Source organism: Ctenopharyngodon idella, chromosome 24 (assembly GCF_019924925.1).
Source record: "Ctenopharyngodon idella isolate HZGC_01 chromosome 24, HZGC01, whole genome shotgun sequence".
NCBI classification, from domain to species: Eukaryota; Metazoa; Chordata; class Actinopteri; order Cypriniformes; family Xenocyprididae; genus Ctenopharyngodon; species Ctenopharyngodon idella.
This window is the reverse complement of record NC_067243.1, coordinates 9,050,278-9,076,225: the sequence shown is the minus strand read 5'-3', so window position 1 is coordinate 9,076,225 and position 25,948 is coordinate 9,050,278. Positions and strand designations below refer to the sequence as shown.

The 25,948-nt window shown below is 35.7% G+C and overlaps 2 protein-coding genes across 3 annotated transcripts; one reads left to right on the top strand and one right to left on the bottom strand.

Moving 5' to 3' along the window:
* Positions 1-630: 630 nt before the first annotated feature.
* On the top strand, positions 631-20,667 carry camk1db (calcium/calmodulin-dependent protein kinase 1Db). Of its 2 annotated transcripts, none has more exons than XM_051884528.1 (11): positions 631-1,206; positions 9,838-9,969; positions 11,594-11,668; positions 12,682-12,820; positions 13,024-13,153; positions 15,288-15,363; positions 15,488-15,600; positions 16,075-16,153; positions 16,401-16,488; positions 16,634-16,784; positions 19,233-20,667. In XM_051884528.1, exons 1-11 carry the CDS (start codon positions 1,112-1,114, stop codon positions 19,331-19,333), a joined length of 1,179 nt encoding a protein of 392 aa, XP_051740488.1. In that variant the 5' UTR covers positions 631-1,111; the 3' UTR covers positions 19,334-20,667. The 2 variants fall into 2 exon arrangements, with proteins under 2 accessions (XP_051740488.1, XP_051740489.1); XM_051884529.1 differs by having other exon boundaries at positions 632-1,206; positions 19,204-20,667.
* A 75-nt stretch (positions 20,668-20,742) lies between these two features.
* On the bottom strand, positions 20,743-24,586 carry ucmab (upper zone of growth plate and cartilage matrix associated b). The gene is made up of 5 exons (XM_051884530.1): positions 24,422-24,586; positions 24,227-24,292; positions 24,053-24,148; positions 22,721-22,819; positions 20,743-21,314 (listed from the first exon to the last, which is right to left on the bottom strand). Exons 1-5 carry the CDS (start codon positions 24,477-24,479, stop codon positions 21,217-21,219), a joined length of 417 nt encoding a protein of 138 aa, XP_051740490.1. The 5' UTR covers positions 24,480-24,586; the 3' UTR covers positions 20,743-21,216.
* Between the last annotated feature and the right edge of the window lie 1,362 nt (positions 24,587-25,948).

Below are 25,948 nucleotides of genomic sequence, written 5' to 3'. Positions count from 1 at the left end.
CTATGCCTATATTTGGTATGTCATTTTTGGTATATGCCGTCATCACTAAGATGTTTCAGTGTACAATATTACAATTTTGAACCTGGCTTTATCCAATGTTCAAGTTTCTTTTCTGAAAATGTAAGCAAATTAGTGCATGTTTAATTACACATTTGCATATTTAAACATACCATTTCAGAACACTTGTAATACAACAGTCTTTAAGTACTGAGATTAATCAACTGGGGAAGTTTAGTGATATATTAGTTAAAATATTTACCCTATACATTTGATAATAAAGGTTGTTTATTGGTATTGGCATCGATTTATTGGTTCCATGAAGAATCTTTAACATCAATGTAACCTTTCCATCTCACAAAGGGTTTTTTTTTATAGTGGAAATAGGTTCTTTAGATTATTAAAATGTTCTCCACACTAAGAAAAATGTCACTGAAGGATCTTTGGGGAACCAAAAATATTTTTTTTCCATGGCGTCACTGCTGAAACCCCTTTTATTTTTCAGTGTATTCACCTGTGGTGTCTTCCCTTAAGAAATATTCTGATAATCTGTCCTAAATAACTCTTTTAGAGGTAATAGGGCGTTTTTAGTGTGAAAAGTGCCTTCCTCCTCACTACACTGAGTTTGGATGGCTAGTAATGAATGCAGTATCTACATGCAGCAGGTGTACTGTTCCTGACGCAGTCAGTTCAGCCGTCTGCTGTCATCCTTCACACGGGCTCACCGGTTATTTACCGGGCAACAGTTGCATCATTTGTCAACCGGTGCGTTACAACAGCCCTACTTTGCAATACCTCAAGAATACAGAATAACGCATTTGCGCGCGCACGCTACACGTTCTGTTGGTTCAGCTCCTCGTCGCGGTGAGTCAGTGAGGCGGGATCCGCGGTGAGTTCGCGCGATTGGATTAGTCGCTGTGCGTCGGTCAGTCCTCGTTCTGTTGGCGGTACCGGGCGGCATGAAACGGAATGCGGGCAACGATTAAAGTCGGTCAGATAGTCACAGAGACCGATACTCGCGTTCGCGTCTTTATCTGTTAGTGTTTCCTGTAAGGCTGGAAAGATTGACGCGTTAAGAAGATTATTCGGAGGCAGCGCGCTCCCTGGAAGCACCATGGCCAGGGGAAGCGAGGAATCTGTGAATGGATCATGGAAAAAGCAAGTGGATGACATCAGGAAGATATTTGAGTTTAAGGAAATCCTCGGGACGTGAGTATGAATGATGCTTTGACATTGTGAATGACGGGTTTTGAAATCTGCATATTAGAGAGTCAATGTCCTCCAGTTTTTCTTCTCAAAGTTTCTGTACGAATATTCAGATGTTACAGACAGGTGAAATACTTTAACATCCTATTAGACACGTATTTACTGGGTTATAAATGGTTAAAAAGTGAAAGCTTGTTTTTCTGGCTCAATGAATCACGAATGGTTGCGTTTTTTGTCCCTCATGAATATATGTGTCAACAACAGGACACCAATTTGCATATGTATGTAAATATATGGAAATAAAAGCTAGTATTTCCGTATATATTGTGTTATTCAGATGTTAGTTGAAATGTTTTATTAAAACAGAATAGAAAGCCTTTATTGTCATTATACAACGACATTAGGAGTCAACCCTGTTACTATTGTAAATTAGCCTACATTTAATTTTAATAATAATTCAGTAAATTAAAAAAATGACATGAAATCATAATGTTTGAGGGGGAAAGTACTACTTTTATCACTGTCTTACATTTTGTAGAGTTTTTCAGTCAGCTCACCATGATTTTTTTTTTTTTTTTTTTTAGAAACATCAGCATTAAATTATTTTTCTAATAAATACTTTATAGTATTATGACCTTGAGAGCAAGACTATAAAACTGTCAGCCCTGTCACTAAGACATAGGTGAATGCCAATATTCCCTTGTTCTTATAAACCATAGTTACACATTGAATCAGACGTAGATGATCAATCGGATGTTTTGGTCTGTGCGATATGGTCTGTATCAATGCATAATATGCACTTTAAATCCATACTTAACCCACTTGGCATAGCGGGTTTTAATGTGCAGTCCTTCTTCTGTCAGTTTTAATATCCCACATCCGGCAACATGGCTTTATGTTGACATGAACAACTGTTTCTGAATTCCTCTTCTGTTGTAGCAGCATTGAAGTATACAGGTTCACTGGGTTTTCCCCAGTAATGCCTTGAAATAGACCAGGAGATGTCTATTTATATATGGTGTGCGGGGACCAAAAACAGGACAGGTATTTTTATGTCCCTTAGAGAGAGAGGGAAAACATTTTTCATCTTTCACCATTTGCGTGTTTTTCTTAATTCATTTAATTTTTTTCCTGTAAACTGTGATGGTCCTTTAGCTGACACGTTCAGCACCATTGTAAAATGAACTACACTTAATTTCTGAAATACTTTTACATAAATTGATTTCAATGTATCTGTGCTCATAGTCTTTTGAGTTAGAATATAGATCTTAAAATCTGAAGACAGAATCATGAATAATGCAGATGAGCTTGGTCAGGCCAGACATAAATTAATTAATATTTTAAAATAATTTTTTTAAAAAAAATTGTGTATTTTATTAATATTTTATTTTATTTTAATTATTTATTTTATTTCATATTTTATTATTTTAATTTAATTATTTATTTTATTTTTATTATTTTATTTTATATTTTATTTTGTTTTATTTTATTTATTTTATTTTTATTATATTTTATTTTTTATATTGTTCATATTTTTTATATATATATTTTATTTTATTTCACTGCCTTTTCCAAACATCTGAAAAGTGTGTATTATATCTTTGTGTGTATAAGTCAGCTGAGGTTGGTCAGGTCACGAACAGACGTTATAACACAGTGGAGATATGTATTACATAAGATTTTTACCATAGCACACCAAAAGACTCTTACAAAAGGATTTACTAGAGGCTTTAGTGGAAACAGGCCGATCCCAACCTGTAAATGTTTCATTTGCATAGAAGCTCCAATAGTCACACCATTTACAATAGTTTTACAGTTCATATAGCAAAGCCTCCATGTCCCAGGCTGTGATACTCTGTTAGATCTCAGTGGTCCGACCGCAGGAATCACAGTGGTGTGTTCACATGTGTGATGATTGTTTTAATCTGACTGTTTGACTGCATGTCATTTGAGGTTCAGCACCCCCACCCCCATCGCTTTGAAGTGTTGACTGTGGATTATATGACTGCAGAGGAGGGGAAAGGCTCTTATTAAGATTATGCCATATCCAGGCTTTCTTCTCTTTCTCTTTCTCAAGTCTCTCTCTCGCTCTTTGCGTATCCAGATTATGATTGTTTTTATTGTGTTGTTCACACACCATGGCAGAAGAGCTTTTAAAGTCGTTCTAATGTTGCATGGATGATGTAATTTTTTCATTGTTCCAGTGCTTTGTGTTCTTCTCATTTTAAAGATGATGATGACGATAATGTAATTACCATAATTCATCATCAACAGCATGAATTACACCACGGGTCTTCAAATCTGTTTCTGGAGACCCAGAGTTCAGCTCCAAGGGGCCGTTTACATGACACTGTTAAAAACGGAAAACTTTTTATGTGTTTTGGCCGTTCATTTACATGACAACAGCTTTTGGGGGCCTGAAAACGGGTTTCATAGTGCACGTTTTTGAAAACGATACCGTTATCGTCTCTGTGTAAACTACAAAAAAGCAAATTTGTGAAAATGGTGACGTCATGTACATGTGTATTACGGGTTCTATACGCATAGTGTTTCTTTACAAAGTGACATTGCCAACTACTGGCCTGGCAGCAGAATACAGCGCTTTTAGTCATTTTCGCAGATCCTTGTGAACAGAGATCGATTTGACAACATTGTCATCTAATCGCGAAAAACGCCAAGGAAAAACTTTTCCGTTTTTAGCTCATCAGTGTCGTGTAAATGTACCCTTAATCAAACACACCTGAACCTTCTAATCAAGGTCCTCAGGATCACTTCAGAATTTGAAGCGAATGTGTTTCTAGCAGGTTGAGTCAAAGGAGGTGTTTACACGACACCGTTTTCAACTAAAAATGGAAAACTTTCTCATGCGTTTTGGCCGTTCATTTATATGACAATAGTGTTTTGGGGGCCTGAAAATGGAAACTTTTGAAAACGGGTTTCAAAGTGCAAGTTTTTGAAAACAATACCGTTATCGTCTCCGTGTAAACTACAAGAACGCAAATTTGTGAAAATGGTGACGTCATGCACATGCATATTACATGTCTACAGGCACGTAGTGTTTCTTTACAAAGTGACATCGCCATCTACTGGCCTGGCAGCAGAATACACCGTTTTTAGTTGTTTTCACGGATCCTTGTGAATGGAGATCGTTTTGACAACGGTGTCGTCTAATCACAAAAAACGCAAAGGAAAAACGTATCCATTTTTAGTTTACTAGTTTTTTTATATGTAAACGTACCCTTAATCAAACACACCTGAACCTTCTAATCAAGGTCTTCAGGATCATTTCAAAATTTGAAGCAAATGTGTTGGAGCAGGTTGAAACTAAGGGAGCGCTTACACGACACCATTTTCAACTAAAAACTGAAAACATTTTACACGTTTTGGCCATTCATTTACACGTTTTGGATGCCTGAAAACGCAAACATTTGAAAATGGGTTTCAAAGTGCATGTTTTTGAAAACGATACTTGTATTGTCTCAGTATAAACTGCAAGAACGCAAATTTGTGAAAACGGTGACGTCATGCACATGTGTGATTTGTTTCTTTACAAAGTGACATCGCCATCTACTGGCCTGGCAGCATAATACAGGGTTTTTAGTCGTGGATCCATGTGTGAACGAGGATTGTTTTGACAACGTTGTCATCTGTACGTGAAACTTTTCAAAAACGCAAATGAAAAACCTTTCAGTTTTAAGTACATCGTTGTCATGTAAAGGTACCTTAAACTTCTGCAGGACATTGTGTCTCCATTAGCCCGGTTGAAGATCCCTGAATTATGCTTCCAAAAATTTGGACACACTTTAGTAAATTTGTTTTTCATGATCTTAAAAACATTTTGATGCAAATCTTAGTTTTGTGCCTATGTATACATTTCTTAAACTAAAATTATATTTATTATGTTATAATAAATATATTTATTTTATAATAGATTTTTTCTATACTTTTTATCCAGCAAGGGTGCATTAAATTAAATTACTGTCATAAGTGACAGTAAAGACTACATTTTATTTATTTATTTATTTTTTAAATGCTTTTAAACTGTTTATTGATCAAAGAATTACGAAAAAGTATCACTGTTTCCACAACAATATGAAGCAGCACGACTGTTTTCAACATTGATAATATTTCTTGAGCAGCAAATCAGCATATTAGAATGATTTCTGAAGGATCATGTGATACTTGAGAGACTTGAGTAATGATGTTGAAAATTCAGCTTTGACATCACAGGAATAAATTACATTTTAAAATATATTAAAATAGAAATCAGTTATATTAAATTGTAATAATATTTCACAATATTACAGTTTTTACTGTATTTCAGATCAAATAAATGCAGTCTTATAAGATAATTTCTTTCAAAAACATAAAAAAAATCATACAGACCCCAAACATTTTGAACATAAAAATATAATTCCACTTGGATGTTCAAAGCAGTTGCAATGTTGTGTGCTTAAGAACAGACATAAATCTAGAACACGTTTTACCTGGATTATCTCTCTAGGATTTCCCATCCTAAAGATGACATAACAGATTCCCTAATACGCCTTACACAAGATTTTCCAGACTCAGCTTTCAGAGGCACTAAACTTAAAACAGCACACAGATGTTTCAAAAGCAAGCCAGAAAAATTAATAAATTCTTAGAAATCATGGATTTAATTGTGGATGGATGCACAATGCAGCACTGTCAGAAATAGCTCAGACTTTCCTACACAATAACTCGACCTACAAAATCACCTATCCTCCAAATACGCTGCACTGTCTGTATTGTTCAAAATCCATCTGTGCCACTTTTGGCTTTTCTAAATGAGTAAATACAATCAGTGTAGTGTTAATCTGTTAATTTTAGATTGTTTTAATTTTAGATCTCTTAATCCTGTTGCCTTTCGAGTGGAGGTGCCAGTTTCCCTGAATTCACCTGAGGTCGCGGTCGCCTACGTTCAGTATGTCATTGCTAAAATGGCAAAAATTTCATTTTTAGGTTGAATTATTCCTTTAAAGTGTTCCTTTCCTTTAAAGAACAATTTCATTACACAACATCTCAAATGTTAATGTATGCTAATGCTACTTTATTCACAAATGTTTTATGCAATATTCCAAATTTATGCATAAGTTAAATTCGCAACTTTGAATGGCAACAGTAACTTTATTTATCATGCACTTTGATCTTTGAATCATTGCAGACATTTTATATTCACAAACAGCTATATTGCACACTACATGAAAGGTGTAAGTGTGATAGGTGCACCTTTTCAGACTCTGAACTGACATTCTCTTACATCCCATAATGTTATTACACCCACATCCCATATAACATATATAGACTTATGAAACTCTTTGTCGTTTGCATGACATTCATCATTACTGCAAAACATTGAGGTCATGGACCACAGTCATGATATATGATCACTACTTCCTTGTTGACCTCATGCTATGCAAATTAGGGGTGTAACGGGTACACAAATGCATGCTTTCCAGAGAATAACTCTGCTAGATAGCTCTGCTAAATAGCTTTGTTGCAAAATGTACTTTTTCAGATGCACAACAAGGAATACAAAGAACACCAAGGTCAATGGATGTGGGTTAAAGGTCATGCTTTCTTGGTCTTTCTTGGTACCTCATGTGACACAGGTCATGTAGTTGCCTTGAGTGTTTTAAACTAACACTTCCTGAGGTTGAGATTATTTCCTGTTGGTCGGTTAACTGACACCTGCTTCTTTTAGGACAAAATGGAAATGGAATTAGCTACTCTATTACACTCTCCATATTGATCGTCTGAATAATGGGTTTTATTATTGTTTATATATATATATATATATATATATATATATATAACATGGGGCTTGTTGAGTTGAATCCCATGAATTATGGGTTTTGTTTAATATTTTTGTGCTGTTTGTTGAATTGAATCACCTGAATTATATTTAATTTAATTTAATTTCATGCCCTTTTCTGTTTGTAGGCTATCTAAAGCACTTTATTTTATTTTGTTATTTTATTTTATTTTATTTTATGCATTTTTTCCTGAAGGCTGTCTGAAGCACAACAATTTTATTTATTTTATGTAATTTTTTATTTTATTTTATTTTATGCCCTTTTCCCTTTGTAGGCTGTCTAAAGCACTACTATTTTATTTTAATTTAATTTAAATTTACTCATTTTTTATTTTATTTTATGCATTTTCCCTTTGTAGGCTGTCTAAAGCACTACTATTTTATTTTAATTTAATTTAATTTACTCATTTTTTATTTTATTTTATGCATTTTCCCTTTGTAGGCTGTCTAAAGCACTACTATTTTATTTTATTTTAATTTAATTTACTCATTTTTTTATTTTATTTTATGCATTTTCCCTTTGTAGGCTGTCTAAAGCACTACTATTTTATTTTATTTTATTTTATTCATTTATTTTTTATTTTATGCCCTTTTCCCTTTGTAGGCTGTCTAAAGCACTACTATTTTAATTTAATTTAATTTAATTTAATTTATTATTTTATTTTATGCCTTTTTCCCTTTGTAGGCTATCTAAAGCAGTTTAATTTTATTTTATTTTTGTTCAGAGGTATTGATTACTTTTCTAAACAATCAAATTTGCTGTGTTCAGACTTGGCCAAGTAAGCAAGCACCTAGCAACCACTCATAACTCCCTAGCAACCACAAAGCAGCGCACTTATAACTACTCTGAACATCTTTACAACCGCCTATCAACGTTCTGGCAACCATCCATAAAACTTTAACACCGTGTCAGTGACTTTTGCACCGGTAAACACCATTAATGTTGCCGTGTAAAAGATGTCTGAATTACATATGTGTTAAATCTGATCTGTTTAATGCACTCGATCCAACCACACGCTGTTGTTTTTCTTCTGGCTTAATCCTTTGCAGAGATGAACGCTGCGCCCACTGCAATCTCACACGCTCATATGAACACATAGCTTACAAAGTACTCAACCTGCTGGGCGCTCGGCCAATGAGTCACTGCATTTCTGGCCTCCTGAAGGGCTTGCGTTTCAATCGCAGATGAATTTTACAGTTTAAGAAACAGATGACAAATGCTTTGTTTTGGCAAAGCATCAAGCCCTATATTTTGATAAAACGGTTCAGGAACGGCCTTTTGTTCCAAGCTTTCCGAATTGCCGTGAGCGCTCGTGTCTGTGTTTGTAAATGACTGTGTGTGTGTGTGCTGAAGGATTAGAGCGGATTTTCAGTGACCAATAAAGGCTTAGCTACAAGCTACAATGCCCAACTGATTACACATAGTGCATATGATACAACATCCTGAAGAATCAGAGGAGACGTGAATGTGTATGTATAGGTTTGGCTATGCTTTTGAGCACCACATTTTTGAAAATGTACAAATATAGTGAAACTTTTGAAGTGGTCCTTACTATTTGAAATGCTCATAAAATGGCCAAGACAAAATTTTCTTCTATGTTTAATTATTTTATTTGATGCATCTGTCTCTTTTTTTCGACTATTTAAAGCACTGATGTTGTTTTATTTTATTATTTTATGCTTTTGTCCCTTTGTATGCTGTCTAAAGCACTACATTTTTATTTTTATTTTATTTCATTTTATTTTAATATTCTGTCCCTTTGTATGCGGTCAAAAGCACTACTACTGTATTTTATCATTTTATTTTATTTTATTCTTCTTTCCTTTGTAGGCTGACAAAAACACTACTATTTTTTATTTTTATTATTTATTTATTTATTTTTTCATTTTATTTTAATATTCTGTCCCTTTGTAGGCTGTCTAAAGCACAACTATTTTATTTTATTTTATTTTATTATTTTATGCATTTTTCCCTTTGTAGGCTGTCTAAAGCACAACAATTTTTATTTATTTTATGTAAATTTTTATTTTATTTAATTTTATCCCTTTGTAGGCTGTCTAAAGTGCAATTATTTTATTTCAATATTTTTATTTATTTTATTTTTATTTTATTTTATCCCTTTGTAGGTTGTCTTAAGCACTGCTATTTTTATTTTATATTATTTTATTTTATTCTTCTGTCCCTTCTGGGCTGTCTAAAGCACTACTATTATATTTTATTTTTTAATTTTTTATTGTATTTTATTTTATCCCTTTGTAGGCTGTCTAAAGCACAACAATTTTTATTTATTTTATGTAATTTTTTAATTTAATTTTATTTTATCCCTTTGTAGGTTGTCTTAAGCACTGCTATTTTTATTTTATATTATTTTATTTTATTCTTCTGTCCCTTCTGTAGGCTATATAAAGCACTACTATTTTATTTCAATATTTTATTTTATTTTGTTTTATTTTATTTTATCCCTTTGTAGGCTGTCTAAAGCGCAACTATTTTATTTCATTATTTTATTTTGTTTTGTTTTATTTTACTTTATTGTATGCATTTTTCCCTTTGTAGGTTGTCTTAAGCACTGCTATTTTTATTTTATTTTATCCCTTTGTAGGCTATCTAAAGCATTACTCATTTTTATTTTATTTTATTTTCCTTTTATTATTTTTTCATTCTGGTTTCAGACTATTGGACCCCACTGTGTGCTGCTAAGCTTTCAAGCACCATATTTTGTCTCTGTCCTTTTTCTGTATTCCAAAAATCTCTGGCCACCATTTTATATTTTACCTTTTTTTTATGCTTTTTCCAGTGGGGCGTTTTCTGAAGTGGTCCTGGCCCAGGAGAAGGCCACAGGAGATATGTACGCTGTGAAATGCATCCCAAAAAAAGCACTAAGAGGAAAAGAGAGCGGAATAGAAAACGAGATTGCAGTGCTGAGGAAGTAAGTATTCTAAAAGCTACCAGAAAAGGCTTAAAATAACAAACCCAACACCCATTACATGCTTCACAGAAGTTCCTCTAGCTACTGACGAAAAAACCTAAAGTTCAAAGGAAGCTGTTAGTGGGAGTTTCAGCATTTCTCCTCCGAGCGGGAGATGACTCAGCCTTTATGACACGCCCCTCACAGCCTCCTACCTTTACTGACTCCTACCTGTCCCTTTCAAAAGCAGCGGAAGCGTTTTAAAGGCTGTACAAATGATTCATGTGGCCTCCGCCGCAGACCTCGCTATTCACCGCACGTTGAGGCCGAGCACAGGTCCGCGGTTGTCATGGTAAAAAGGCGTTCAGGCAAGGAGGCGAGGCAAAACGCTGGCGAGTAAAAACGCTGCAGCATGCAGCTGGATTCCAGATGCAGCCTCATACAGTGGTCAGAATGATACTGTGACTCTTCACAAGGATGCATTCAATTGATCAAAAGTGACAATAAAGACATTTATAAAATGTTACAATGTTACAAATGTTAAAAGATTCCTATTTCAAATAAATGCTGTACTTTTGAACTTTCTATTCATCAAAGAATTCTGAAAAGATGTATCTCAGTTTCCACAACAAAGTAAGCAGCATAACTGTTTTCAGCATTGATAATAATGAAAAATGTGTCTTGAGCAGCATATCAGCATATTAGGATGATTTCTGAAGAAATTTATTTTATTTTACACTTTTGTTTTGTCCCTTTTTAGGCTGTCAAAAGCACTACTATTTTATTATTTTATTTTATTTTATGCTTTTGTCCCTTTGTAGGCTGTCAGAGCACTACTTTATTTATTTATTTATTTATTTATTTATTTTTATGCTTTTGTCCCTTTGTAGGCTGTCAAAAGCACTACTATTTTTTATTATTTTATTTTATTTATTTATTTGTTTTTGTTATGCTTTTGTCCCTTTGTAGGCTGTCAAAAGCACTACTATTTTTTATTTTATTTTATGCTTTTGTCCCTTTGTGGGCTGTCAAAGGACTACTTTGTTTTATTTTTTTTTATTATTTTTTTATTTTATGCTTTTGTCCCTTTAAAAGCTGTCAAAAGCACTACTATTTTATTTTATTTTATTTTATGCTTTTGTCCCTTTGTAGGCTGTCAAAGAACTATTTTATTTTATATTATTTTTAAAAAAAAAATTATTTTATGCTTTTGTCCCTTTGTAGGCTGTCAAAAGCACTATTTTTATTTTATTGTATTTTATTTTATATATTATATTTTATTTTATTTTATTTTATTTTATTTTATTATTTATTTATTTTATTTTATTTATCATGTGACAGTGAAAACTGGAGTAATGGCTGCTGAAAATTCAGCTTTGCCATCACAGAAATAAATTATGAATGCATTGCACTTCAGTTGTTTAGCAACTTACATTTGGAAATCTCTAGAGTTTTTTTTTTTCCTGTTCTTTATTGTCTGCATGAACAGAAAAGCTCAATATATCAGCCTAGCTCGTATGTTATGGTGTATAGGCAACACGTAATGTGAATCTACATCAGCCATCCAAAACAAAGTCTTTATAATCCACTCAAGTGTGCCTCTGCTTCATTGTAAATGATCAAATATTGTGTCTGTTCTCTTCAGGATCAAGCATGAGAACATTGTGGCACTGGAAGACATTTACGAGAGCCCCAGTCATTTATATCTTATTATGGAACTGTGAGTAAAATCTGTTTGCTACTTCAATTTGTGTCTAATTAAGTCTGCAAAGTCTCTGAAATGGAGCCAAACAATGTGAAGCAAGTTTGCAAGATGGAAAACTTAACGTAATCTGATGTGTAACTGATAAATTTCTTTTAATTGCAATCCAGAAAATTCCTCTTCTTGTCATTCCAATTCACATTCCAATCCTGTGCGTGTCCAACTCATGACTTGAAAGGGAGCCAACTCTTATTCTGAATTGCATCCAATCTTGCTTGCTGTTGTTTGAAATCATTTTATTGATCCGAACAACAGATGATTAACGCAATCTCCATCTCTATAGCTTAAAGGATTAGTTCACTTCAGAATTAAAATTTCCTGATAATTTACTCACCCACGTGTCATCCATGATGTTTGTCTTTCTTTCTTCAGTCAAAAAGAAATTTAGGTTTTTGAGGAAAACATTCCAGGATTCTTCTCCATATAATGGACTTCAGTGGGGTTCAACAGGTTGAAGGTCCAAATGTCAGTTTCAGTGCAGCTTCAAAGGGCTCTACACGATCCCAGACGAGGAATAAGAGTCTTATCTAGTGAAACGATCAGTCATTTTTAAAAAATAAAATAAAATTATATACTTTTTAATCACAAAATGCTCGTCTTGCACTGCTCTGCCATGCGCCACGCATTACGTAATCACGTTGGAAAGGTCACGTGTGACGTAGGCAAAAGTACCGATCCAGTGTCTACAAAGTCAAATGTCCTTTACAAAAAAGTTTGAAGTTGGAGGAGTTTTTCTCCCTACCTTCCGCCTACGTCACGTGTGACCTTTCCAACGTGATTACGTATTGCAGTTTTACTCCTTTTACTGTATTTTTGATCAAATTGGTGACCATAAGAGACTTCAAAAGCATTAAAAACTGACCGAAACCCAAACCTTTTACCAGTAGTGTTTATTGTAAATACCTGTATGTAAGCTTGACTTTTCTGACTAACTATAAACCTTTAAAAAACAGATTTCTTGTATTTTTCAGTGTGTCCGGTGGGGAGTTGTTTGATCGTATTGTGGAGAGGGGCTTCTACACAGAGCAGGATGCAAGTGCGTTAATCAAACAGGTTCTGGATGCAGTGAACTATCTGCATTCACTGGGGATAGTCCACCGAGACCTGAAGGTGATGATTTCCCTTAAAAGATTTCCTTTACAGCAAAAGAAATCGATATATGTAGACTTTCGGTTTCATTACAGTACATAGAAAGCTGGAACATAAGACGTGAAAGGTCACCGCACTCCCACTTCAGTAGAAACAAGACGTACAGCGTAAATAACTCTCTGTGACTTTTAAACCTAATCGCCCTCTCTCTCATCTCCTGACAGCCCGAGAATCTGCTCTATTATAACCCACATGAAGAATCCAAGATTATGATAAGTGATTTTGGGCTGTCCAAGATGGAGGGCGCAGCCAATGACATCATGTCAACAGCCTGTGGGACGCCGGGATATGTGGGTAGGGCTGTCAATCCACTAAATATCAGTGTGAATCTGTTTATTGCATTATTTTAGTGTCATATGTTACCACAATGGTGTTTTATATATGACACCATCTATTAATATTTACTTCAGTGTGTGGAAAAGCAATCATGTGATTTTCTCTTTACCACTTATCTTTTTACGGTGGTTTTCAGTGTTATAATTTAAAAAAAAAATATTTTAGTAATTTGGTACAGTATATTAACATCATTACAGTTAATGAAATATGTTTTTCTGTAAAAAAAAAGAAAAAAAAAAAAAAGAAAAAGTAAAATCTGTAAAACCTAAAATGTTGCTACCATATTTTTTACAGTAAAGTTCTGGCAACCACAGCTACCTTGATTGTTATAATAATAATAATAATAATTTTTTTTTACTATAAATTTCACTGATTTTTATTACAGTGTACTTTAACAAAAAAGTTCATCCAAAAATAAAATTAGGTCATCATTTACTCACCTTCATGTGTATCAAATCCATTTGCTGTTGTTTCCATATTCATACTTTCTATAGCCATTTTCTTCTGGTGAAACACAAAGAAGACATTTTGGAAAAATACAAATTGTATATTATAGGTGACCATTGGGCTTTCGACACTGCGTTTAACCCCGGATTATCGTCGTTCTAAACATTGTTTTTACCACGGGTAAAGGAAAAGTTTCACACTTGTAATTTAGAAGCGGGGTTAGCACCGCTTTTTACCCAGGGTTATGAAAGCCTACTCCGGAGCAGGGTTAGCTCCGCTTTTGCGGTGCCAAACTTGTACAGTGTGAAACGATGCGGTGTTATTAGAATGCTAAAGCTAGACGCTTAGCTACAGACAACCAATCGCGTACTCATATTTGACTACTTTGCACGGTCACGGAAACACCGCGCATTGTATATACTGTAAACAGTAAATTCAGCGTTTAAGAGGAAAAATGTCAAATGCTGACAGAAAACGCAACAATTTGAGGGAAGAAGAGACCGTTTCATTCTTACCTTTATAGTTCGAAAGATCCATTCAGTATAAACTCGATAGTACAGTCGGTAATACGAGGATGCACAATGCTAGAGTTAGCCTATATGTAAACAGGCCGCGTGCTGCGTTTATCCAATCAATGACACTGAACAAAAAGGAATCACAATAAAAGTAGTTTAAAACAGCAAATTAGAAAACATACAGTTTTGGAATGACATGAGAGTGAGTAAATGATGATCAAATTTGTTTTTGGGTGAACAATACTTTAAAAACACTTTACAGTTAAAGGGTTAGTTCACCCAAAAATGAAATTTCTGTAATTAATTACTCACCCTCATGTCGTTCCACACCCGTAAGACCTTTGTTCATCTTCGGAACACAAATTAAGATGTTTTTGATGAAATCCGAGAGGTATATGCCTCGTCCATATAGACAGCTATTTAATTACCACTGTCAATGTCCAGAAAGGTACTAAAGACATCGTTAAAACAGTCGACGTGACTACAGTGGGTCAACCTTAATTTTATGAAGCGACGGTAATACTTTGTGCGCAAAAAAAAATAATGACTTTATTCAACAATCTCTTCTCTTCCCTGTCATTATCCTTACGCAGTTGCCACAGTAAGCACAGCGAAGGCTTCCGTGTTTACATCCGAATGCTGGCTCAGTATAGGCCAAAGCTGCACACGTGAGCAGCACAATGCATACGTGTGATGCTGACGCAGGAGCCGGCCAATAATGAGTCGGCTTTCTGACGTAGAACCTAGAAGCGCTGGACGTAAACAGCATAGGAGAATGACACAGAAGAGAAGTTGAATAAAGTTGTTATTTTTGTTTTGTTTTTGCATACAAAAAGTATTCTTATCGCTTCTCAAAATCCACTGTAGTCACATCAACGGTCTTAACGATGTCTTTAGTACATTTCTGGGCCTTGAAAGTGTTGTTTATATCACTGTCTATGGAGGAGTCAGACAGCTCTCGGATTTCATCAAAAATATCTTAATTTGTGTTCCGAAGATGAATGAAGGTCTTACGGGTGTGGAACGACATGAGGGTGAGTAATTAATGACATAATTTTCAATTTTGTGTGAACTAACCCATTAAGTAAATGTATCATTTCATTCATTTTCTCATTTAATATGTTTAACAGCTCCAGAGGTTTTAGCACAGAAGCCTTACAGTAAAGCCGTGGACTGCTGGTCTATTGGAGTCATTGCATACATCTTGTGAGTAGTTTTTTCCCCCATATGAAACATACTGCTGCTTTCCCAACCATTGTTACATTCATTATTTAGAAAAGAGGTCTTTAGGTTAAAATACTGACCACTTTTGAATTCTCTGCCTCCTCAGGTTGTGTGGATATCCTCCGTTTTACGATGAGAATGACTCCAAATTGTTTGAGCAAATACTAAAGGCAGAATATGAATTTGACTCGCCGTACTGGGACGACATTTCTGATTCGGGTAAGTGTGAAGTGAATCATATATTATAGTTAATTACATAAACTCTTTATATTTATTTGTATCAGGTTCAAGCTTTTATTATGTTCTTAGTATTGGAGAAAATGACACCCTTCTTCACCTCCTTTTGTATCTTCCACCCACTGAAATGCCATCATTGAGTATGACTTGGGTTACTTGTGTTTACTTGTCACTGACAGTCACGACTTAGTTTTTTTCCCAAGAGCAACACTTTAATAAGGGTTTTTCGAAAGTAACACTGAGGTATTGCAGCCAGATTTAAATCAGCAGTTGAAAAGCATTATCTGGCACTAGGCGATTCAGCTACGTTTGAAAATAACAACTCGACACCCACACCACAAGCTGTTCCCTGGTGTCTGGGGAAGTGTAGGAGGGTGTCATTTTTTCACAATTAGAACTGCGCCCTTGTGTAACTGATTCAGGTTTTTTTCTTTTCACATTTGTGTTGTTTCATAGCTAAAGACTTCATTAGTAACCTGATGCAGAAAGATCCAGAAAAAAGGTTCAGTTGTGATGAGGCTCTTCGGCATCCGTGGTGAGCGACCAGGATTGTGTTCACTGCCGTTCTGATGCTATATTAGTTGCTGCAGGTTTAAGAGTGAATCTTGCACAGTCTATCAATAACATTAAGCGTATTTCCCTGTCTCCAAAATGCTTAATAATGCATTGAAATGTTTTATTTTTTAAATTTGAATATAATAGTCTACATATCATAAGACTTTGCCTCCTCATGGATGCTGGATGACACTATAAGAAGTCCGCTGACTCTCCTCTGATTTCAGGATAGCTGGTGATACTGCGCTCTGTAAGAACATCCACGAATCAGTCAGCCGACAGATGAAGAAAAACTTTGCGAAAGCAAAATGGCGAGTAAGTGACCACATCCTTTCCTCCTCCTGAGAAATTTTCCTTCCGCCCTTTGGAATCATTCATTGAAAAACCCATATTGATTGACCACTATTCTATGTAACGTGATTTAAATTTCTGTTTTCTCTAAATTCTTCTCTCCTCACAGCAAGCGTTTAATGCTACTGCAGTGATCAGACATATGAGGCGTCTTCAGCTTGGCAGCAGTATGGATTCCTCTCAACACAGGAAGCAGAATCCAACATCCATGCCAGGGAAGAGTCAATCAGTTGATGTTTCTTCAGTCCACCGCAATGACTGTAAGTTGTTACCACAATGCTTTAAGGCCCTGATATACTCACAGAGAAGTTCTTTTCTTCGCTTAGGGGTAAAAAGAAGTTTGAAATACACTTGCACACTAATGAGAGCAATGAGATGTGAATATATGCTGCACGCTTTTCTCTCAATAACAAAATAAACACACAACAAAAATGCCAGAGGTGCGAAAACACCAGTTAAGAAAGCATTTGATCATAATGATGTGGATATGTTCGTACGAGCTCTGCAATTTGGCACTCCAATCAAGTCATAATTATTTATATAGCATTTTATACAAAAGATTGCTTTAAAGCAAGCAGCTTTTACAGTATTAAACATGAAAGACAGTGTCAGTGTCGCTTTAAATTAGAATTACAACTTACTTCCGCAATAATATAATAACGCCAGCTGGAAAACTTCCAGTGAAATGTCACTTGTTGGTGTGTTGGTGTCTTCAATGTCCTGAGGTAGCTTTAACACCATTAATAGTGTAATACTTAGTTTATAATCAGAATGTAGGCACTTAAATAGTCAGGCCTAGCTTTAATTTAGTTATTCAAACATAAGACGACATGAAAAAAAAAGATGTGTGTCAGTGTTCCTCCTCAGCAAAATTCAATTTGACTATCAGTTTTCACACTTTCGTGTCGAAAAAAGCGTCATCAAACTGTAAATTAAAGATTTTTTGTGCACTTTAGTTAGATTCATTGAATAAAATGTGAGTTTTTTCACAGCTTCAGTGATTATAAAGAGAGAAAGCACGGTGCTCGCTTTCTGTGCGATTCATTCGCAAGAAAAGTTATTGTTTTTCATGAGATTTTGTGAGTGCTTCATACTTTACCTTGACAAAATGTATTTTTAAACCTAGTGATTTTATAATGTTTAATATTTATTCAAAAGCAAAAAGTGAAAAACTATTACAGGAAATGGTGCCAATAAATGTTCCTCTGCTGCCATCTGCTGGTTATAATGGTAATTAATGTCTTCTTTATTTTTAAATAAAAGTGTTTTCTATCAAATATTGGATCTTGAAATGTTCAGTTTTACAAATAGGGACAATCTCAGAAGGATGAACAAATAATGTTTTTGGTCATCACATTAAAAGTAACATTTGAATTGCTGGGAAATTGTTGCGCGTGGGTGTCTATTAGCGTCGTCTTTATTGCATTCAATGAAACTGGTTTATTGGCAAATTAGGTAAGTCTGATAATTGCATTAAAATATAAATACAGCATTAAAAAGTCAACCATTAATGGTTTTGTGTCGATGTACAGTGACTACAGAATGATAGCTAACAGTTGACCGGAAATCAGAATCAGAATGAGCTTTATTGCCAGGTATGTTTACACATACGAGGAATTTGTTTTAGTGACAGAAACTCCACAGTGCAACAGAATGACAGCGACAATACAAGACACAGATAATAAAAGAATAAAAGAATAATATACAAATATACAAGATAGACAATGTGCTTTTGTAGGCCAACCCGGAAGTTAGCGGCGCACCTTGATCGAAAGCCTATGCATTTTTCTCATAGACTTTTGGAAAATAGCAAAAAATAAGCTCTGTGTTTAACAAAGGGTTATGACACTTACACGTTTTGTCTATCAAGATAATCTTTATAAGTTAACACAACATTTATACATTTTGAAGCCTAAATAAAGTCGTCAGATATAAAAAGCTAACAGTAGGCTATAAACGGACTACAGCACACCATGGTCGCGGATCAACGTCACCACCACCAAGCTTCCTCAAACTTTATTTAGAAAACAACTTTATTTAAAAACATGCTTGCTGATTATGATCTGAGCTGTGTATGAATACTTATCCACTTTTTCATGAGAAATGCTGTCCAAATGTCCTGTTTATCATGATGACGTCTAAAGTCTCCGCCAAAGGAAGTGTTCCTTTTTAGCAATTTGTTAGCACCTGCTGTTTTTAAGACACAATAAAGGTTTAAAAAATCACAAGCGGGTTATAACTGGTGTGTTTTTTGTCATAGATCAAAACGTGAAAATATTTAGAGGCTTTGTTTCAGGCGATTTAGCAAAAACCCATTCAAAAAACCCATTGACTTCGGGGCGATGGAACCGGATGTCCTAAAATGTTAACTCGCTTCCGGGTTTTGCCTACACAAACACGTCATCCCTGAGGTACTCTATGGTTTGTTGGCGTGTGACGGCATCTAGTAACATGTAGTGACTTTTCGAGCAGGCTTTTGCTATTTTCCATTGAAAATAGTTGGCACGCTGGACATCACATCAGTTCGCTCTTCGATTTGGCTTGAAGTATATTGGGGCCTTTATATTTCTTGAGCTGAAACTCACAATAGTTGTGTTAACACGACTTTTGTTGACCTTTTATCGAGTTGCTCATCACAGTGATGTGCTTTGTGTTGTATTATGTTGTGTTGTCAAACAGCCCTTGAAGAGGGTGTTATCTTTGTCTAGGTTCGTCCATGGAAGCGGCAAACTCTTCTTCGAGGACGGGAACGCCTGAGCGGCACGCGCGGCCATCCACGGTCACCACCATCATCACCGGCTCAAAATGACATTACTTCTTGTGAGACCGCTCACGTGACTGTTGCACTTTGTGGAAAAACGTGTTTTCTTCTATTTAACGGTAACTTCCATTGTCCACAGTCGAACACGTTTTCCTCTCTGGAAAGCCAGTGCCGCGCTATACCATGAGACTGTTTAAAAAATAGCGGCCTGTGTATTTAAGGTGACCGTTTTACCGAGTAAAGCTCATGACTTGAATGTTTATGTGGCTGTTGAATGGAGATTACGAACCCTGAGTTGAAGAACATCCGCTTTGGGTCGTAATAGATGATAAAAAGTTGTGCAGATAAATTCATTAATTAAACAGTTGTTGTAACTTTTTGCTGCTGTATTTCAAGCTGCTGCTGTTTTGAAGAACCAAATGATAAAGGATGTGAGATTTACAGAATGTCTAACTTTAGAGAAGTTGATGTAGTTAATAGAGGCTTTAAACCAATAGCCACGTTTATTGCCATCCAGTACGTATAAACTTGAAATTCGGTCCTGGATGCGTCTGGCATTTATTAATGAGTGAATGAAGGATGTTAAAAAAAATTAAAAAAAATGGAAATGGGCAGTTTAATGATTTTATCAACATTTTGTTAATATTGAGAAAAGATTCTGGAGTGATTTGTGTGTCAAAAGGTATAAAATGGTGGTTAAAACCACTTTTTAAAAAGTTTTTTTGTGTATGTTTTGGATTTATTTTGTAAGCTTTGCTTTTTTAAAATGACTTTTCGGCATTTACAGTATAATTTTGTTCACACTTTACATTGCAGTGATTGGTACGTAGTAATATTTTGTGGAAACTGAAATATTTGTTGTTATTATAACTTAAATGATTATTAATTGGAATATAGACACTGTAATATAAACTGTTATCATAATTTTTTTCTTTTAATTGTGACTAATGAAACTGAAGAACGCTTGACCCATAATGTGTTTGTTTTGTAACAGATCTATATGAAAAGTACCAGCTTCAGTGACGGACATTTGTATTTGCTGTGTTTCAGTGGAGCGAAAATGCCTAAAATTTCACACATCGTCCAGTGTACGGATGCGAACATCACAGTTTTCCAGTTTAACTAAAGCTGTTTTGATATGATGTGCCCACTGATATACGACCGTGAGAGATTCAAACAGTTTCTGCTCTAAATCTTGCATGTCATCATGGTCTTCATACCAGCCCTCTGAATTTAGCAGCTACATGCTGGTTCTTTCATTCAGGTCGCAGAAATGATGTAAGCAGTGTTTTCTTTTCAGTAGATGTGTTCTGTGATGAGTGTTTTTGGTGAGTGTATGGTGAGTTGATTTCAAATTTCCATTAAACACAAAGATAACACAGCTTTGTTGTTGTTCAGACTTATTTGGATAGCTTTTATTCTACCAAAATGAACTGTTACAAAGATTTACAACATGAAATGCTTGCTTAGACTGCAAATACTGTTTGTATTAATAAACGTAATTATACACTTTACATTATCTCACCACAAAATTAATAAAAATGGGTTACTTTGAAATTGAGGCATTTATAAAAGCTTCTTGAAAAATACAAAAAAAAGTTATAGATTTTATATAATCTTGTGCAAAGACTTTTTTCATTATAGTATGTGGAAAAAAATTTACAGAACATTGTAAACTAGCCATAAAAATAAAATAAAAACTTGTGAGTTATTAGTCGTACAGTTAAGGGTTATGGAAAGCCTGTATAGGAATAAATGTACATCTTTTTAAAGAACTATGATACATGATTACATACGTCCTGCATGCATGAATACACGTATAAGGCTACGTTCTTTTGTGCTGGTGTGTGCATGTTTAGAAAAGACTTTACAGAAATATGTTGTAAAGTAGTGTAAGCTCTCTACCCATTTCCCTGTAGTTATCCACTGTTTTAGATCGTGTGTCGGTTATATTCGTAAGATGGGTCGAGTCCGTCGTAGTGAAACTCTCTCCACTGCTCTGTCTTCACTCTGGTGCGCTCGTCTTGCTCTGGATGAGAGTAAAAATTGAGGAATTTTAACTATTCACGTGATTACTCATAAGCCTACAGTACCACTGTAAGTTACCAGGTATAATATTTGAGTAACTGTGTAAATATTTGACTTTATGCACAGCAACATGATCACGTGTAATGATTCTGAACTGAAAAAAAGTCTTCACTTGCTGTTAAACTTGTAATTACAACGTGTTAACTCGTAATTTTCTGTGAGCTACAACTTGTACCACCTGACCACTGCAGAAAAGTTCATCCAAAAATGAAAATTATCCCATGATTTACTCACCCTCAAACCATCCTAGGTGTATATGACTATCTTCTTTCAGACAAACACAATCGGAGATATATTTAAAAATATACGTCCAAATAAACCTCCAAGGTTTATAATGGTTGTGAATGGGGGGCCGCATTTTGAAGCCAAAAATAATGCATCCGTACATAAAAAAGTAATTCATACAGCTCCAGGGGGTTAATAGAGCCCTTCTGAAGCGAAGCGATGCGTTTTTGTAAGAAAAATATCCATATTTAAAACTTTATAAATTCAAATAACTATAGCTTCAGGCGGACGACCGTACGCAGAATGCACGAGTCGATTTGCGCAAAGCCACTGGAAGGCAAGCCTGCAACCTTTAGCCAAAAAAGTGTAACGGCTAATGCTAACTGGCGGTATGGGCGGTACGCAGGGAGGAGTTTTGAACGGCGACAAGATAAGCTGAGAGGTGCCGCACGTGATTAAGTTAGCCGTTACGCTTTCTCCAATGGTAAGAGATACAGACCCTCTTATCTCCCTATAATAATATGATCTCTGACGCACAATGTAATGACGAACGTACGGTCGTCCACCGGAAGCTAGTTATTTGAATTTATAAAGTTTTAAATATGGATATTTTTCTTACAAAAACGCATCGCTTCAGAAGACATTTATTAACCCCCTGTAGTCGTATGAATTACTTTTTTTAAGGATGGATGCATTATTTTTGGCTTCAAAACGTGCCCCCCTATTCACATAAACCTTGGAGGTTTATTTGAATGTATATTTTTAAATATATCTCTGATTGTGTTCGTCTGAAAGAAGATAGTCATATACACCTAGGATGGTTTGAGGGTGAGTAAATCATGGGATAATTTTCATTTTTGGGTGAACTATCCCTTTAAGCTGTGTTCAAGCGGTGCTCAGACCGATCAGTGTATGACATAAAAGTACCGAAGAAAAAAAAGAAAAAAAAAAAAAACTTTAGTTAGATTTGGTAAATCTGTTTTGTAAAACACTACAAGGTTCATCTGAGTTCATAATCCTGTTTGCTTCAGGCAACCCGAAGTGTTGTTGAATGATCTCAAAATGCTACTAATGCTGTTTGATCCAATATGGCCGCCAGGTGAGGTGAGCGATTTGACTCACCGTCATGCTCTTCCTCAGCGTAATTCTCAAACTCATTCCTCTGTTCCTCATGATACTCCCTCCTTCTCTCATCCGCGGCCAGCCTCTGTCTCTGTTCAGCTAATGAGACAACAAAATGTGAAGAAAGAGAGAAGGAAATAAAAACAGAAATATGCTCAGACATCAAGAAACAAGGTATGATAATGTTCACAAATTATTATATTATAGTAACGTTTAACACAGTAAACTACGGAAGCCCATTTCCTTGACTCGTAAGAAAAGCATTATGCTTTAATTATGACAATAAAAAGTCGAAATGATGACAACAAACATATAATAATGAAATGATTAGCCATGGTTTTACGAGAAATAAAACCAAAAACAATGGTTAATGTAGTTAAACTATGGTAACCACAAATTAACCATGGTTTTGCTACACTGAACATCGTTTAACCATGGTATTTGTTTACTATAATGGTTAATTTTCGGAAAAGTCGAAGTTATGACAGTATGATGATTTATGATTATGATAATTATGATTTACCAAAGCATGTGGCAGAAATGGGCTTCCATAGTAAAGAGATCCTATTTTATTATAACATATTTTAACTGTAATTATGAAAATGTTTTTGTTTTGATTACATAACTGTGTATATTACATAATAGGATCACCTGATTTAGTGTGACACTATCACCAAATTAAATAGCACCAATGCTGCACGTTAATACTTTTTTTTTTTTTTTTTTTTAAGTTAAAAAAAAAAAAATCTGTAAAATTTTGATTCCACTTGGGATGTTCCAAACGAAAGAGAAAATCTTCTTGTCCTGGTCCTTACCTCACCATTTGAATACATAGTCATAAATTCCCACAAGTGAGTCAAACATAATTTTTGGTGAACCCCATAACCATAAACTAACAATCACAGACCAGGTCAAAGCCAAATGAAAGGCATGAAAGAGCAGCAGAGCCCCTCCTCCGCCACTGGCAGGAGCTGAAGACTGAATGCTGTTTTCTCCAGCCTGCCCTGTGGTTCCTGCTATGTGCTGTGGTTTACCGTCCTTGCATTCCTCAGCTGGCTCAAAACGCAGCACCTGTGTGGCCAGTGCAAGCCACTACTAAAAGGGCTCTTTATTACTTATTTACAATAGCAAGCCTGGCTAAAAAGTTCTAGAAGCCACAATAGTAATGTGATTGATGCCCATTTACTTTGCAAGACTTTTATATGTACACTACTGTTCAAAAGTTTGTGGTCAGTAATATATATCTCACATGATCTGGATTGTCCATTGTAGTTGCTCAAGGGGTTTCACTTGAATTTGCAAGAGTTTTCAAATAAGCACAAATAACCTCACCGTTTATCTCATCCTGAGTTTTCACAGCCCTCCTGCTTCGCCGTTTGAAGAAGCTGGAGGCATCTGCCTCTGGCATGAAGATCTTCCTCAGTGCACCTTTGGTGAAGAAGAGAACATTGATGAGGTGGAAGAACTCGGAAAGATCTATGGAAACATTGTGGGGTTTTTGGTCACCTTGAGGATTGGCTGCCTTTGCATCACTCTTATCTGACGCAGCGGCGCTGTCGGCTCCATGGAACACTGTAACAGGAAAAATGTTTGAGGTAAGTCCAAAAGATTTGCCACCCTTTCCAGGCACTGCTGGACCCCAACATTGGTAAATCAACACTTCCCTTGGTCAGTACAGTAAACCACAGTACGGTTACTCACAGGTGATGGCAGACAAAACAACAAGACAGGTGAGAAGAACAGGTTGCGTCCAGGACATTTTTAGGTTTAGTTGAGCGAGAACAAAGTAAAAGCTGCTGATGTTCTCAGGGACGTCTTGCCTGAGTTTGGGCTTGTGGTCGTGAGAGCAGTGAATGGAATTTGACCAGGAGGGTGAAAGAGGGGTGGAGTCTTGGGAATGTGTTGATTTTGGGGTGGGGGTGGCACCGGAAAGGGACGGTGGCAGGGAACAAGCTCTGCGGGATCTCGCCTAAAGCGATCAAATGACATCGGAATGGTGCCTTTTTTTGGCAAGGCATTTCTGCATTGGGAATGTATTAATAACACTGCATTGTAAAGGAATATTCCAGATTCAATACAAGTTAAAGGTACAGTATGTAATATTGATATCTAGAGGTTGAAATGGGTCCTGCAGTCCAAATTTAAAATATTGGAGAGCGTTGTTTCCCCCACCCCCTCCTCCTCCTCCTCCTCCTCGACGCTCACATGGGTTGCCAGATTGAGAGCACGCAACAGGATCGAGTGCAATTGATGATGGAAGATGAGGAGACTTACACACTGTAAGCTGATGAGTTGATTTATTTAATATGTTCCCGTTCATAAAATTTTTGGATAGATGACAAGGCTTTTTAGGTCGGGTAGAATCTGCAATAAATACGCTGTGTTTTCTGCCACCTGGCAACCCAGGGTGTCGAAATACTATTGGGTAAATTGCCAGTGGGCGGGATCGCACAGACCAAAACAAAAACAGACATTCCGACTGTAGCGTTGTTTTTCAGGGAAATGATTATGTGCATGTTTCCTAAATATCTGCTAATGTATTTTTATGCTTTAGTAAAGTAAAAAAAAATTACATACTGCACCTTTAACAGTATGCAATTTTTTTTTTTTTTTTTTTTTGCTTTCTGATACAGTCTTCATTGTGCCCTGCTACCTTATTTTACACTTTTTATTTCTCTTCACATCCAACTCCAAAAAATATTATGACCTTTTCAGCAACATGATTTTGAAACATGTTTCTGCCCCTTAGAGTACCAAAATATGGAGAGAGGTTTGCACCTGAGGGGTGTGATCCAACACAAGGGGCTCCTCTCATGCCTCATGCCCCAGGCAGGAGAAACGTCTGCGGTTCTGTTTACTTAGGGGTTTTTTTCTAGCTGGAGTCTAGCCAATGGCAGGATGCAGTGAATGATGAAATTGCAAGGGCCTCTTTCCGAGAGTCTGGGGCCCGGAGAAACTGAGATGTGAGAATATGTAAAGGAAAGGCTTATGTGGTTGACTGGATGACAGAGAGAGGAGTTTTGAAGACGTTGCCAGAATAGTTTGCACCTGTCTGCTTAACATATTCCTCACCGTCACTGGACAGTCATAAACATGCCAAAATTGCTGCCTTTTTCTGCCCTTCAAAATGTTTGCTAGATGAACTTTGAAGATGTTTGAGTTTTCATACGTTGTGTTTAACAACTTTTTATTAAAAATGCATATAACATTTGTTTAGGACTAACATTA

What these genes read in the sequence shown, in the direction of transcription:
- ucmab (XM_051884530.1), bottom strand. Translation starts at nt 24,479, where the DNA reads ATGTCCTGGACGCAACCTGTTCTTCTCACCTGTCTTGTTGTTTTGTCT. An exon ending in TGTTTTGTCTGCCATCACCT is followed by an intron (nt 24,293 to 24,421) that starts GTGAGTAACCGT and finishes TTCCTGTTACAG; the next exon opens with TGTTCCATGGAGCCGACAGC. An exon ending in CGCTGAGGAAGAGCATGACG is followed by an intron (nt 21,315 to 22,720) that starts GTGAGTCAAATC and finishes ACTCTCATCCAG; the next exon opens with AGCAAGACGAGCGCACCAGA.
- camk1db (XM_051884528.1), top strand. Translation starts at nt 1,112, where the DNA reads ATGGCCAGGGGAAGCGAGGAATCTGTGAATGGATCATGGAAAAAGCAA. An exon ending in GAGATTGCAGTGCTGAGGAA is followed by an intron (nt 9,970 to 11,593) that starts GTAAGTATTCTA and finishes TGTTCTCTTCAG; the next exon opens with GATCAAGCATGAGAACATTG. An exon ending in TAGTCCACCGAGACCTGAAG is followed by an intron (nt 12,821 to 13,023) that starts GTGATGATTTCC and finishes ATCTCCTGACAG; the next exon opens with CCCGAGAATCTGCTCTATTA.